The 16,767-nt window shown below is 40.8% G+C and overlaps 1 protein-coding gene across 1 annotated transcript in view; it reads left to right on the forward strand.

Annotated features, from left to right (window-relative positions):
- SLC28A3 (solute carrier family 28 member 3) overlaps positions 1-15,320 on the forward strand; it is a 101,627-nt gene extending 86,307 nt beyond the window's left edge. Inside the window, exons 14-18 of the mRNA XM_053293077.1 lie at positions 854-1,051; positions 7,831-7,912; positions 10,074-10,172; positions 11,687-11,795; positions 14,827-15,320. Coding sequence (XP_053149052.1) covers positions 854-1,051; positions 7,831-7,912; positions 10,074-10,172; positions 11,687-11,795; positions 14,827-14,929 — 591 coding nt within the window. The 3' untranslated portion in view covers positions 14,930-15,320. The remainder of the gene's footprint in view (positions 1-853; positions 1,052-7,830; positions 7,913-10,073; positions 10,173-11,686; positions 11,796-14,826) is intronic.
- Positions 15,321-16,767: the final 1,447 nt, after the last annotated feature.

Below are 16,767 nucleotides of genomic sequence, written 5' to 3' on the forward strand. Positions count from 1 at the left end.
TAAACCTGGGGTCAAGAACTCCACTCAGCATCTAAAAAAAAAGTGAGGAAGGGCACACTTTGGAGAGGAAAAGGAATAGGCAGAGGAGGAATGCTTAACTCTCACAGGACCCCCAACCCATCACTTCTCCCAGGTACTCTCCTCCCCTAGCTATTTTTTAGCCAGGATTCTAGGGGCATCCTTGTTGCAGCTGAAATAAAAACATCTGTGGGATGGGAGTGCATGGGAGAAATAGTTGTTAAGGGAGGGGTCAAGCATCCTTCCTCCATCCCATCTCTCTCTAAGTTGTGCTACCACTGCTTTTTTGATGTTCAGTGGAAACTTAGGTACCAAGGCTTAGGTTTCTGCTCAATATCTCGTTCAGCCCTCAAGTCATTCAACTTTATTGGATGCTCCTGCCTTTAGTGTTTTGAGAGAGAACATGTTTTCTTCCTTATTCAGGCTCTTCATGCCATTTATAATTTCATAAACCAATATCACCTATCTCCCCTTAGGCAGTGTTCAGCTTCCCTTGGTGTCTCTCGGTTTTGCAGTGACCCTGAGGGTCAAGGTTGTATTAGTTGGCAGGAAAGCATTTTTACCAACTGCTCAAAAAGCAACAGTCTTTTCTGTCTCTTGAAGACTCAGTGACCATGATGCAGGCTTGTATAACTTGAGGTTAGATTGCTGGATGTAAGCCTTCCTTCAGTCATCCTCAGAGCTTTAGCTACTAGTACAAGACACATACAAACACACTTTTGCTCCTGTATACTGGCACAGTTTCAAAGAAACTGTTTTCAGAACAAGGAGATGTGTGATTGACAAGATATTTTAGTTTTAAGTCTCACCTCCACTTTTCTTGTGTTTTCTGTAGATCATTTGTGCCTATGTTTTCATGCCATTTTCCTTCATGATGGGAGTAGACTGGGAAGACAGCTTTATTGTTGGTAAACTCCTAGGCTACAAGACTTTCTTCAACGAATTTGTCGCTTATGAACACCTTTCTAAACTGATCCACCTGAGGAAGGAAGGAGGACAATTATACATCGATGGTGTGAAACAATACTTGAGTGTGAGTATTCTTGTACTATTTTTGGATTTATTAGACCCAGCTCCTTTCATAGATTGCAGCAGAGTCATACCAGATAAAGCTGATCTGTAATTCAGAAGCTACTTTTGTTAGACATGTGTTATTACAGTAGTGGAGACTGAATTATTAAAGAGAATCTTTTCTAAACACCCATTTAATCCTGTTACCTCACTGCACTCAGTCTGGGCTATGTGACATAATCGCCCACTTAGCAACAGGGGGCAGAGTAAGTAGGAAGGTGAGAAAAATGAAAGATAAGTACAACATGTTGATTAATTTTGCTGTCCTGCTCTTCAGAAATCATTTTACCAAAGGATGGGATGGAACAAAATTGCCATTGACCTTATTTCCTGTAGTTATTTGAAAGGAACTTGAAGGGCTAGGTGAAAAATCACTGGGCTGACAGCTTCAACACAAAAGATGTTGTCGTTTGTGCTTTTATTTTAATGCTGCCATGAGAGGCGGGCTCTGAATTTGATAGCAGCTGTGTAGAGGGGAAATGGTGCTTTTCTAATGGACTGGTTTTTTCCTGATCAAAATCAACTTCCTCCCTATGATGTAGGGTATATCCTACATCATATCCCTGTAGGGATATCTCTTCCCTTACAGGTGGTGGGGATTTTGCAGGAAAATAAATTTTGACTGTGAAAACAGAGGAAAGAGGAAAGCACCATTCCCTCTTTCCCTCCTCTGCTGCTCTGATAAAAACTGAAACACTCTGCAGATTCATTCAACTAAAAAGTCCACATTCCCCCACATCACAACTACTGTAGTTTAATGCTAAGAAAAATCATGGCTGGACAGCATTGATCAAACCATTTTTTGCTGGGCTGGAGGTTATGAGGATCATGCTTTAAGCTTCCTCAGGAAGCGATACTACAGAAGAGAACAGATAGTTGCCATGCTGTTCCCCTGCACAGTCAGATCAAGTATAACAGCACAGTGCATATGGCTTTCCTTACTGCTCTGTTAGTGGCCACACCACGCAGCAGAATGAGGAAGAATCTGCACCACTTCAGGTTGTAGGGGAGGGATGCCATTTTGAGTATTCTCTAATGCAAAGGCGGGGGGGGGGACAAACTAGTCCATCAGGAAAGACAAAAGTCCTAATCCATTCCACTCCTTAGTTCCTTCTGAGCTAGTTTTCTATTTGCAGGGAATCTGTAATACTATTAATTATACTGTCTCATTCCCACTTCATTCTGTTGCATGTGCAAGCAGTAACACATGGAAAGTGCAGCATGACAATCCTCCTTTGAGTTTTCTCCTTTCCTAGCAACCCTTTCTAGGATGTTTAAAGCAGAGCCCTGCAGGTCTTCATGGTCCTGATCTCTTCTAGCACAAATAAGGAGCCTGGCATATATGCAAGTGTGTAGGGTATCTGGTTCAAGGTGAGCAAAGACTGGCTTAAGCAAACCACATATTCCTTTCCTGTAGCATGCTGAAAGTATATTCATGGCTCATATAAAATAAAAATATAAAGATGTAGGAGGAGAAGGGATGGGGAGGCCTAAGATATTTGGGCGCCTAAGGTAAGGCACAAAATGTCACCTCTCCTCAGCACCCACTCCCCACTGGGGCCAGCCCTGGCTCCTGGGTTGGAGTGGGCTGCTGCCACTTCTCTTGCTGTCTCTTTCTCTCCTCACCCTCCCAAGATACACTCTGCTCACCACTACTGCTCCTGCCGCAGAAACAAACTTTCCTATCATTATTTCCTCCAAGAAGAAGAAGTGGAGGAGACAAGTGCAACACTCACCACTCTGTGCACCCTTGCTTCTTGAGGTAACAATCTCATCCTGCCTTGGCCATCCAAGGAAAGAGAGGGAGACAGAAAGAGTGAGCAGTTGAGTCTCAGTGGCAAGGCATTGCAGGAAGTGGTAGCATCCATTGAAGAAACAGGGAGCTATGAAAAGGTCTGAATCAGGGGTGTATCTAGGGTAGGGCAGGCAGGGCACGTGCCCTGGGCGCCACTTGAAGGGGGGCGCAAATTCTTAAAATTAATTTTTTAAAAAAAATGGCCACCAAAAACAAAATGGCCACTGCATGTGCTCAAATGGCCTCTGTGAGGCCCTAGGCCATGCCAGGCCTCACAGAGGCCATTTGAGCATGCGCGGTGGCCATTTTGTTTTCAGCAGCCATTTTTAAAAAACCAATTATTTTTTAAAAATGGCCACAGCACATGCTCAAATGGTCCCTGCAAGGCCCTAGAGGCCAGCAGTGGGAGGGGTAACCTTTGCAGATGCCCCCCCTCCCACGGCCTATAGGTAGCGCCCCAAAGCGGCTACAGGTTTAAAAAAAATTAATATACTATAAGTCACTGTACACATATTCAGATTGGCACTATGTACAGAGAATCAGGGCTTGTGAATACTGAGCTGAAGCTTATGAGCTAGGATGGTATTCATTTGCTCTTACTTTGCTTCTTATGATAAGTGAGTTAGATGTGGTGTCTTAATAATATGGCTATTAATGGTGACTTCTTTGAATCAGTGTGAAATCCTTAGTATTAAGGCCCACTGGGAGTTTCTTGCTCTCTTTCTCTCATTTTAACTGTCTTTCTGAAATACTAGAATATATTCCAAGCAGTGACACAGTTTACTCTGCGTAGCCTTTAATTATTTTCAGAGTATCTGGGAAAAGCCAAATTCTCCATTTATTTTTAAAACTTATGTAATAGTGATGCTATAATGCATAGTAGAGAATTAGATAGGCACTTCTGTTAAGTTTTCCAAGTACACCTCCACATAGTATTTGGGTATTTCATGAGCCCCAGCATACTGAAATTTGTAGTTTCCCAGCATTTTTTGGTCTGGCTATGTCCACTGCTATATAGTTTTTGAAATTTTAAAAGATTAACGAGCTTGACATATTTTTCAGCTGATCTTATAGTAAAGTTATCTGAAAGATGGGTGTCAGATGTTTGGACAGGGGGTGCAATTTCAGTGCTTGCCCTAGGCGCTATTTTCCCTAGATACGCCTCTGGTGTGAATTTATGAGGGTGGGTTTACCTATAACTTCTTGGCCCTTTACAATTTATCTACCATTATTAACTGTTTCTGTCCAGGGAGCTTTTCACAGTGGAGCTAAGTTTTCCTAACTAAAAATATTGTCTGATATACTAACAGTATGTGCATGCTTCAGACAACAGCACACACATTATCACCAACCTCTGTGCTAGTCTCCACACATCTAAAGTGCAGGTGCTTTTGTACAAGTGTGCATCTATTTCTGAGCTCTCCTCCGTGCTCCAGAAGCACTCTGTTATCGCAGAAAGACTTCCCTGACCTCAAGGATGTGTTTCTGCTGTCACAGATTGCTTTGGGGTCATTGGGACAGCTCTTGAGCAACAGAGCCAGCACTTTACAAGTGTGGAGTCTACAGCTGTGTGTACGCTTTTGTGTGAAGCACTCATGCAACATTAGTTAGCGTGTCAGCCATTATATTTCAGGTTTAGCTGGAAGCTGCAATTAATCATTTCATACTGAATCTGAACTGGAGGTCAATTTACATGAATCTCTTGGAGTGTTGGAAATAGACTGCAAGATTTGGGCTGTGATTTGTCCATGTTGGATTGCTTCACCACAAGGAATCTGAAAGTATGCTGTGTGCTTGTGACAACAAAGCACCTGGACAACACCAAGCCCCAACAACTTGGACTTTTTTAGCCCATTTCTTGGCAAAGGGGCTTGAATTAGCACTAGAAGTCACAATTTGGAAACCTTGGAGATCATTACGGAGTGCATTGGGGAAACCCTTCTCTTTCCCTGCAGTGTTTGTACTTATGCCTAAACCTGTGTCTGCTGGTGCTATAGTTTGGCAATTCCAGTGCCAAAATGATGGCATGGTGATAAGAGAGTTTGGAATGTTCAATTTTTTAAATTTTGTCTTCAGAGCCCTTTGATAAAACTAGGTATGTCACTGAAAGAGAGAGTACCCTGCACCATGTCCACCCCCGCAACCTGCAACAATGAGGCTTCCTGCCTTTCATCATTTCCAGGAAAAAGTAGGCTGTGTGAGGCCTTGAAATGCATTGTTCTGTATATGCATGGAGCTAAAAGAAATATCTACAAATTGCTCCTTAAAAACATGAGGGGGAACAAATGAGCATCTAATCAACTGAAGCACTAAGATGATTTCATTGTGAGCAGGGAACAGCAGGCAGGAGAAGCAAAGATATACTCATATTATATTGCTTTCGCTCACCTTGAACTAAGATGATCCCTTTTAAAACCAGATTCACTGTGGAGAAGGCAGCATTTGCTAGCTACTGGCATTACAAAGTCCGCAGTAGAGACAGCTGCATAAAGTTTTGAATATGGAAAGTAATGTGGTTATATGATTTTGTGTGTTGCCTCGGGCTACTATATTTTCAACTTTAAAAATTAGGACAACTTTCTCATTATCTTTTTTTTAAAAAGTTGGGAGGCCAGGTCTACCAATTAATGTGAATGAGACAGCCACAGTGGTGGCAGTAAACCTGGCTGCTGGAATGCTAAAGGCCAGGTCTACCCATCTATTTGAGTGGTCTGGCTCCAGCAGCAGTGGTAGACCCAGTATCAAGTGCTGGGCTGCCAGGTCCGCTCATTGGCTTGAGTGGGGAGGCATCCTGCCCCACCTGTGCCCCACCTGTGCAGAAGACCAGGGTACAAAAGAGACCAAGTCTATCCAGAGCCTTTGGCACAAGGCAGGTAGGCCTGGCCTCCTATGCTGCAGTAGACCTGGCTGCTGGCACAAAAGTAACCAGGTCTGCTTGGGGGCTTTCTTGCTTGAACTGATAGCTCTGGCCTCCAGGAACCAGCAGACCTGGTCACTGGCTTAAAGGGGGCATGTTTGCCAGGCAGGTTCACATGGGGCTTGCAAATACCAGATAACTTGCCTTTTCTCAGGAACAAAGACATATGCTAACCGGGCAAAGAGGCACCTTTTACCGTGGTGATTCTCTTTATTTAGCAGGGGGAGAGAAACTGGCCCTATCCACCCCCAGCACAGTACTTCCAGTGACTCTTGCTGGTGTCTGTCTTATGTTTCTTTTTAGAATGTGAGCCCTTTGGGGACAGGGAGCCGTCTTATTTGTTATTTCTCTTTGTAAACCACCCTGAGCCATTTTTGGAAGGGCGGTATAGAAATTGAATTATTATTATTATTATTATTATTATTATTATTATTATTATTATTATTATTATTAGGTAGCCCTAGTGGTACTGGCCTGCTTTCTTTAAGCATTTTTAATAAAATGGCTGACTACTTGAGTCATCTGGCCAAATTTTATATTGGTTGTGCAACAACTGCAAAATTAGATATCTGTGTCTAAAGCTGAAGATAGCCTTAGACAGTTTTCTGAGAGCTGGAGGTGAGAGAGATTGGTGCTTGTGCTATGTATAGTCATATAAAAGCTCAGGAAAATAGATAGATAGATAGATAGATAGATAGATAGATAGATAGATAGATAGATAGATGGGTGGATGTTTGGTTTTGTTGTTGTTTTTTTTAATGGTACTTGATAGAAATACTTAAGAATTAACAAGGACTTTTTAAAAAAAACCTGTAGTATATAAGAAATCCTTTAAAATATGCTGGTTAATTCATTGATTCTTGTCTAAGAAAAACTCCTCAGGCATATGCTGACTGAATCATATAATCTTGTGGTTCCTGGTGAATTCAAGTCCTTGTAATTATTTAATACATAAGGTGTTTTTTTAAGTCCTTGTTAATGTCTAAGTATTTCTATCAAGTACCATCAACTTCTAATATTTATTTTATTTATTTGATCTATATTCCACACCTCCAAAAATGGCTCAGGGCAACAAACAAAAATTAAAATCAGTTAACAGTTAAAATCAAAACTAAATCAAACAATTTAAATCATTTAAACATTAAAAACATTAACATTAAAATGATTTAAAACTAGCATCAAAAATTTAATTCATTTCACCATGAATCTAATTAAAAGTCTGGGTGAATAAATGTGTCTTCAGCACCTTTTAAAAAGTTGCCAGAGATGGGGAGGCTCTTATTTCAACAGGGAGCTCATTCCAAGGGCAGCAATGGAGAAGGCCCATTCCCGAGTAGCCACCAAACGAGTTGGCAGCAACTGCAGACAAACCTCTCCAGATGATCTTGACAGGCAGTGGAATTTAAAATATATTAAAATATCCTTTTATATTGTGTGTGTGTGTGTGTGTGTGTGTGTACACACACACATACACACTAACTATATATCTATATCTATATCTAGGCAAGACCAAAACAAAGAAAAGAATGTTCACCATGGGAAGAAGTGCATTTCAAACCACTTTAATCTCTTTTAAAAGTCTGTCTGCAACCTAAGGGTTATTCAGACATGGCAAATCTCTTAACAGCCAGATGGCGATGGTCACATCTGATCTTACATATTTTGTATACATGGGATTGAATTCACACATGGCTTTCATACTATTTCTTCTGAGAATGTTTTCTGTACAGGACTTCTATCACATCTTCTGCCCCTTAATTTTAGAGTCTTACAAATGTCTGTGAATGAATCCAGGCATGTCAAGTATGAAAGCAGCTGTCTTTTGAAAAATCCCAGCTATGAGAAAGAAATTACTTTGCTAAGCAAGGAAGTTGTTTTCATCACTTTCCCATCATATGCATATAAGTATGCGTGTACATTGTACATTGGATAAAGAACCAGGATGAATCCAGTTCTAACTGATTGTACTGTTTCAAATGGTTAGGTAATTTAACTGAATACAATTTGTTTTTATTTGCTTGGTTTTTAGATTCGGTCTGAAACTATTGCTACCTATGCCCTCTGTGGATTTGCAAACTTTGGCTCTTTGGGATTGGTAATTGGAGGACTGAGTAAGAACAGTGTTCTTGTTTGGACATATTTATTGTTTGGAGACAAATATAATCCATTGAATTTTAAAAAAACACACACACACCCAAAGCTATAAAACATAGAAGTCAACAAATGCATTCTCTGTGGCAAGTGTCCCTTCCTGCCTGCTTGATGAGCCCTTGCCCTTCTCCCAAGCTTGGAGCTGTGTCCCAAAATGCAGCAAGAGATGGCTGAGCCTCAATATGTGCTCCTCTTGAACTTGGAGCTGGTGGTCAGAGTCTTGGAACCTGGGCTGCACTTTGACAGCACTGCAAGCATCTCTGAAGCTCAGTGTGATGTCGGATACAAGACCCCCACCTCTCCCCTAAATTGGGGTGATCAAGGTTGTGGAAACCACAACTTTTTAATTGATTTATACTTCTCAAGGCAACATAATATGAATATGACCAAGATTTCTATCTCACTTTTCAACAAAAGTTCCCAAAGCAGTTTAGATAGATAGATAGATAGATAGATAGATAGATAGATAGATAGATAGATAGATAGATAGATAGATAATGGCTCCCTAACCCCAAAGGGCTCATAATCTAAAAAAGAAACAGAAGACAGAAAACAGCCACTGGAGGGATGCTGTGCCGAGGTTGGATAGGGCCAGTTGCTCTCCCCCTGCTCAATAAAGAGAATCACCACTTTAAAAAGTGCCTCTTTGCTCAGTTAGCAAGAGACATAACAGCCGCCCCACCATTTAATCCTCATAACAAACCTGTGAGGTAGATTAGACTGTTCAGAAGATATGTATCTAGATGCAAGGCTAGTGTGAGTGTGCCAGCAGCATGCTCCATAGCCACACACACACACACACCCCTGCTCTCCTGCAACTACAGCACTGGTCTGCAGAAGCAGGAACTGTATGAAAGTTCTTTCCCATGATCTGGAATGCTGGGCACCCAGCATTCCAAATTACAGGGAAAAACTCCTCTCCAGGTACAGCATTTTCCTTTGCAAGCAAACTCTGTACTGAGGTACAGATAGGAGTGTAGCTACGGAGCATGCTACCATAGTGGCAGAGCTAGCCAGAACACTCACTGACTTCTGAACAGGGTTCTTGTGACTGGCCCAAGGTCACCCAGTGAGCTTTAAAGCTAAGAGAGGATTTAAACTCCATTCACTACTCCTAGGCTGACACTTTTAACTACTATATTAACTTGTGGACCCTTTATAATACATGTATGAATAAAAATGCATCAACCTGGCCTTAGTACCTAAGGTAGCAGTTATACCAGGAAGGCAAGCCATTATCTTTCTGTCTTAGTCCCCACCAGCTGCAATCTTGGAAAGTCAGTGTTATTTAGGTATATGAAGTATTAGAATGATCAAAAAAGCAATATAGAAATACAAAGTATTTCTATCAGTGTCATGTCATACTGCATTTTTGAGGTGCTCAGAGTGAAGCCATCAAGTATAATGGTAGAGAAATGACTCCTAGTTTACACTCCAGGGAATGCCAGAGGATATTATGAGGAGTAAAAAAGAATGTAGTTAGGATACAGTACAGCATTTCCTAATCACACTCACCTTAGCAGCCTGTGCTTTCATATCTAGTTATTGGTTCAGAAAGGTGACTCCTAAGACATCATGTTTTGCTCTCATGTTAAAGCAGAGCAAGAACCGCTTTTGTAAGCAAATGTGAGGTTGAAATGACAGTGGGTTGGTTCAAATGAACACAATCCTACATACATGTTAATGCCTGGACCACACTGAGAACGTGCCTGCCCCAGTGTCATTGGCAGATATGCCAATGTGCTCTCAGCATGTCCTTTAATTGCATGAGGAATGTTCATCTGAGTCGCCCCTCTACATGCATTCCAAAACCCTGGGATGATATCAGGGCGGACATGTTCTCAGCACGGCCCTAATGTTATTGCTTATAAAGAGCTATGTTCGTCTGAACTGGTCCTTAAAGAACTCTGAGCTGAGGAAAAGTGACTGTATAAACCCTGAGCAAGTTCTGGGAACCAACAAAGGCAACAACAAAAGTGTGTTAAATCATCAGTGAAGCGGATACTGAATGCTTTTAGGAGCTTGAATGGAGTAAAATGATTTGTATTTAGGCAAGTTAGGCGGGTGACATGTTGACAAATTGGCTATGCTCTTCATTATTGTCCTTGCATGTTTCCTCAGCATCCATGGCTCCCACCAGGAAGAGAGACATTGCAGGAGGTGCCTTAAGGGCCATGATTGCTGGCACTGTGGCCTGCTTCATGACCGCTTGCATTGCAGGTAATATATCTCTAGGTGCCACAAGGTGGCAGTGTTTTGGTTTGTCCATTTGTGTTCTCTCGGGCTACTAGTGCTGTACTAGAACAGTTTTGAAGTGCACTCCGTATGATTGCAAAACTCTGCTCAAGACATAGTGATTTGTGTTTGGGGTTTTTTAAGAACAGCATTCCTGCCTTTACATTCTGGGCAAAGAGGGGGAGATTTTTAAAGTAGTGATTCTCTTTATTTAGAAGGGGGAGAGCAACTGACCCTATCCAACCCCAGCACAGTACCCCACAAGTGACTATGGCTGGTGTCTATCTTGTTTCTTTTTAGATTGTGAGCTCTTTGGGGACAGGGAGCCATCTTATTCATTCATTCATTCATTCATTCTCTACATAAATCGCTTTGGAAACTTTTGTTGAAAAGTGATATATAAATATTTGTGGTGGTGGTGGTGGTAGTAGTAGTAGTTTTATACAAATTAAAGATGAAACATGTGTGACTCTTTTACGTTACACATGTGGATGGTTGTCTCTCCCATTGAAATCAGTGGAACATTTAAAAAGTGCCTAATTTTGAGAAGATAATGCCCTATTGTCAGCAGTCAATTGATTCTGACTAGGGGGAAATCAGGAATCACTGGGTGACAGCCAGGCTAGTTATGACTAGACACCATTACCATATTCAGTGCAATTGTACTTTTCTCTCCCTAAGACTGAACTCCTGGAAAAGCTGCAGTTCTCTTTGTAGCAAACACCAACTGTGGGCAGGATTGATTGGCTAGTACCCACCCATCATCCAGATATCTTCAGCTCCTGGAACAATTTTGTAAAAATGGTCTGTGTGTGTGTGTGTGTGTGTGTGTGTGTGTGTGTGTGTGTGTGTGTGTGTGAGAGAGAGAGAGAGAGAGAGAGAGAGAGAGAGAGAGAGAGAGAGAGAGAGAGAGAGAGAGAGAGGATGAGCATATACAGGTAAACAAATAAATGGTCATGTAGCACTTTTTAAAACATATAAAAGAATAGTTGAGATAGATGTAGAATCAATTTCTAACTGCTATGTGCATAGTAAAACCTCAAGCTTACAGCATGGGTAAAGGTCCTATTGTAACATCTATTCAAATGTTATATTTGTCTTCACCCTTTGTGTAGTTTCCAGTACTGTAATAATCGGAAACATTACATACTTTCTGATGGGCTAAGCCCCTTCCCTTTCCATACAAAGTTTAACGTTCAGGGTAAAATTCAATGTGACTGAGCATGAATAGTTCAAAAGAGGCAACTGGGAGCATAGGGGACAAGAGCTTTTCTTTTGCACTATCCACAAAATGGATTCTCATGTGTACCTTTCACACATGCTATCTCCAGTTCATATTATTCCTCTTTTTTCGTCCATCTCTTATTGCGGTAAATCCAGTGGTGATGTGGAAAAACTGTGAGAGGAGAAGTTCTGCAAGCTATTTTCAATGAATTTGACACCCAGTCCAAAAACATTAGTATTTCTTAATACAAGTAGCTTTTCTGCTCTGTTTTCAGGAATATTATCTATCACGGAAGATCCATGCAATGCTGTATTAGAAAACAACTTCAACACTACTAGTAATAGCTCAGAAATTGTTCAGTGCTGCTTAAACCTCTTGAACAGGTAATTATACAAGAATGGTCTTTTGATTTACAGAGATGAAGTCAAATCATTGCTCTTACAGATTATAGGAATACTGTATGTGATACTGAGAAACAAATACACTACTTTATGAAAATACTACAAGGTAAGGCCCATCACTGACCAGGCAAAATTGTTGACCGGGCATAGATTACATAGGAAAGTTCAAGAAATTAAATATATGTAATAGAATTTTTCACTAATGTGCTTGCAAAAGGGAAGTAAAGGGACAGTTTGAAATTTTTAGGACTTCAACTTCAAACATAATAATGTTTAATTATTCATTTTATTGAATAATTACCATATGAGGTAAATTTGAATCATAATAAAGTTGTATCTGAGAAAGCTATTTTGCGTCTCTTTGACACAATGTCATTTTGGAATTATTGATCAGATTATTGATGTTAAAAATCTGTTCAGAACTATAACAGTTAAAATATGATACTTATATTATCAATTTCTTCTAAAAATGCCTCCCAAAATGTTTAAACCTTTCCTCAAGCATATTCCAATGTAGAAAGTAGTGCATTCAGCTTAAAGCAGTGCATTCAACAAATTCTTCAAAATATAGAATAGAGCTCATGAAGACTGCCTGATCATTTTTCAAAAAAGCAAAAAACTATTGACTGGAATTCTGAAGTATTTGAGTTTGTTTCCATCCACACTAGGATGGAACAACTAGGGTTGTTTCCTAGTACTATACATATCCAGCATTAAAAATTTGATATATATTTTTCTTTTTACTTTTGATATATATCAAAAATATTTGATATATATTTTTCTTTTCCTATTTATTTATCATATCATTTATTTATCATATTAGCAATGCTTTATAGATCCTTCCCTTTGAAATACAATATAGTGACTTCTGCTTAATGTCTACACCCAGAAAAGCCTTAAGCATTTGTTTGTTTTTAAGTACAGAGATGTTATGATATTGTACAATTACATTGCCCATTCAACCAGTTCTGCTCAATGTACACCTTCAGTTCAGTTTTATAGCCCTTTCAGCCTAGAGTGTGGAATAGTAGCTGATATCCAGACTAACACTACACCAGTGCTTCCATAGGGAAGGGGGTACAAATTTGATGACCTCCCCCATAAGCACTCTATACCTCCCAAAAAGATGTCCCTGAGGACTGTATAATCCTCAAGGACATACTTTGAGGTGGCACAGAGAGGGAGTTTGTCGAAATTTGCCTCCCCCACCACTGCATGAACAGTGGAGCTGAGTTAGTTGAACTATTCAGAAGCACTGGTGCTTCTTTCATAACACTGATACTTCATTAGTCTGGATGTTAGTCAATTACCCCATTCAGAGAGGAGCTCCTGCATGCACAAAGGCTTTCCTGTTGGGTCAGTTTCCTGTGAACATCCTATTAGCTACCTGGCTGACAACTCATTTTCTATCTATCTCTCTGTTCTGTTTCTGTCTGTCATTATGTTCTGCCCATCGCCCAGCCTGAAGCAGTCATCGGGATGCACCGTCAAGGGCAAACACCTTGGTGGATTGAGCAGTGACATATTAAATTGCATATTAACTTTACAATAGAAGAGCTCAGACAACCACTTTCCCTCAAGCACTCCATATGTGTCATCACATACTCTGGTATTCTAGTGTATCATGAATATTTATCAAACAAACAAACAAACAAAGTGGGCTCCCATCATGCACACAAATGGTGATTCAGACTGCTGGATGTAAAATAAGCGGCTAGCCATGCGCTCAATAGTTATGTGACCTGATCTTTATTTAATACATGTATATATATCTCTCCCCCCAAAAAATTACCTTTAGATGGCTCATCAGCCTAAATGCTACTTTCAGGTTACTAGGCTAACAAAGCCCAAATTATTTATATTTAGTTATTTATTCAATTTCTATACCGCCCTTCTAAAAATGGCTCAGGGCAGTTTACATAGAAAAATGATAAATAAATAAGATGGATCCCTGTCCCCCAAAGGGCTCACAATCTAAAAACAAACACAAGATAGACACCAGCAACACTGTCTGGAGGTACTGTGCTGGGGATGGATAGGGCCAGTTACTCCCCCTGCTAACTAAAGAGAATCACCACATTGAAAGGTGCCTCTTTGCCAGATTAGCAGGGGTAATTACATTCTGCTCTCTAATGTTATAGAGTGATGCTATGTTTTTGTGTCTGGGGGTGGGGTGGGGGGACAGAGAGAGGGAGAGGGGGAGAGAGAGAGATTAGTAAGCTTTAAAAGCCAGCTTGTTGCCTGCTCTTCTGTTTCCCCACTGCATCAACTAGTGGTTGTCATGGAATGCTCTGAAACAGTCTAACCACTTGGGATGAATGCTTTAGCAGCAGAACATTGGTATACTGTATAGTGAAGCTTCTGCAAAGTAGTAAAAAATTTTACTACTTAGAGAAAAATGACATTGAGGGCCAAGTCTTATATTTTTACATTGTAACTTGGATTGTATACACCACCTAGGGATGTACTGTATATATCAGGCAGGCAGTCAATAAATTTGGTGCTATTAGAATGACAGAGGTTGGAGGAGACAAATCTGGCCACAGAAGTTAAAAGGTCGGGAACTGACTAAAGTGGGGGAGACCCAGAAAATAAGGGCATGTCCTACAGCGGTTGCTGCAGTTTTTCTGCTGTTGGGCAAGCTGTACCTCTCCCTACTATTACGCATTTAAAATCATTCAGATTTGGCTCCATATCCCATGCCAATATTTACTCCTCTACTCATGCGTAGAGCAAGTTTTGATCTTCTTCTCTCTTTTTTTAAATTAAATGACTGGCATGTTTATCTGCTAAAACATCTTTTCTACTTTTTAAAAAACCAATTGCTTGTGTGTCTTTTTTATTTTTAACTTCAACCACTGCTTTGAACAGGGGCAGGGTTCAGGGAATCAAAGAGCTGAGGCTATATAAGCTGGGCAAACCATAGATTCTATGCAAAAGTATCCTAATTGTTATAAAATGTTCTAACTTATCTTTGATTATATTCTTAAAACTTCTTTCCCTTCTCCATCAGTGCCACTGCAAACAATTCAACAGGAAACTACAATGTGACCACCTTGTCTGGATGTTGTACACTTCTGAACTGGCCTACATTTAACTGCAGTTGGACTGCTTAAGATGAAGCACTTTTATATAAGAAATAAGTGTAGGAGTTTGCCTCATTTCTGGACTAATGAGAAGATCGGATGGCAGTGGAGTCATCTTGTTGTTACAAACAGGACAAACCTAGTTTTCAATTTAAATTAGCTTGGCAGCTATGTAAATCTTTCAGCCACACTGAAGTTATTGGGTAAGTATCTGTGTTCCATTTAACATAGGAACATAGGAAGCTGCCATATACTCAGTCAGACCATTGGTCTATCTAGCTCAGTATTGTCTACCCAGACTGGCAGTGGCTTCTCCAAGGTTGCAGGCAGGAATCTCTCTCAGCCCTATCTTGGAGATGCTGCCAGGGAGGGAACTTGGAACCTAGCTCTTAGGTCCTAATAGCAAGAACTAATTGTAATGAAGGAGATATTGAAATATGAAAAGCTGCTCCAAATATTTATTTTAATGTTGTTTTTTCTGGGGGGGGGGGAGTGAGAGTGAGGAAAATATCACTATAAATGGTGGCAAATCTATCCGCTGCCAGTACCCAGAATGGTCTGCAGGATGAGGGCACCTGACTCAGCATCCCACGTGGAGACTGCTCCATCCCCGCTGCTTCATTGACCTGTGCACATGCAGAGGTCAACTGAACAGATGGGGTGGGGCAGCCTCCCTGTGAGATGCTGGGTCGGGCACCCCTGCCCTGCAAAGCATTCCGGATACCAGCTGCGGGTACATTTGCCACCATTTAAATTGCTATTTCCCCACTTTCCCCCCTCCCTGGAGTGGCAGAAGGCCTGACTTGAATGTGAGTTTCAGCCTGTTTTAGACAGGGTTGTGATCTCTCTGTAGGAGAAAGTTAACAGCTTTGGGGTCCTCCTGGATTCAGTGCTTCTCCAAGAGAAACACAGGTGGCAGTGGTGACTAGGAGTGTCTTTGCATAGCTTCATTTGGTGTACCAGCTGCACCCATTAGAGGAGACTCATCTGGTCTCTGTTACCCATGCCTTAGTCATGTTACGTGTGGGTTATTGCAATACACTCTGTGAGGCTGCCCTTAAAAAGTATTTGGAAACTATAGGTGGTGCAAAATGCAGCAGCCAGATGGACATCTGAAGCTGTCCACAGTGCACACATTGGTACAGTTAAGGTGCTGGTGATTAGCTTTAAAGCCTTAAATTACTTCGGCTCTGGGTACCTTAAGGACCACCTGCTCCAAGAGGAGGTCATCCAGGAGGACTCTGCTCCATTCTCTGACACCTGTTGAAAATCACTTGTCAAACATGCAGTTCTTGGTGATTACCCTCGGTCTGTGGAACTAGTTCTTGGATGAAGTCTCCCTTACTCCAAGGCTTTTGACAGAAGCTGAAGACTGCCCTTTTTATTCAGGACTTTGGCCAATGAGTAGCCCTCCAGATTTCCTTTTAGTTGGTCACAGCTGTCATCGTTTATTTTGAGTGTATTTTTAATTTTAAAATTATGATTGTTTTATTAGTTTATTGTTTTTTATTTGTTGTTCATTGCCCTGGGGTTCCACAACAAAGGTGTTATATAAATGTAAATAATAAATACACAATTTAATCTGGTCCCTGCTCACTGTGATCCTATGTATGTCTACTCAGAAATGTCTCATTTACTTCTGTGGAACCTACTTGCAAGTAAGTTTCTTAATGATTGCTCTCAGCTTTCTTACAGATCACTGTAGTTTCATGATTACATGAATTAAGAGATCTATTCTTGAATTGGCTTTGGATGGTATCAAAATCTCGCCAAAAGTCTATCCAGACATGACTTAATTTATACACAGAACTGGAGTGCACAGAGCACTTTTTAAAATTCTACCTTATAGTGTCAAACCATTATCGGAG

Source organism: Hemicordylus capensis, chromosome 2 (assembly GCF_027244095.1).
Source record: "Hemicordylus capensis ecotype Gifberg chromosome 2, rHemCap1.1.pri, whole genome shotgun sequence".
Lineage (NCBI taxonomy): Eukaryota > Metazoa > Chordata > Lepidosauria > Squamata > Cordylidae > Hemicordylus > Hemicordylus capensis.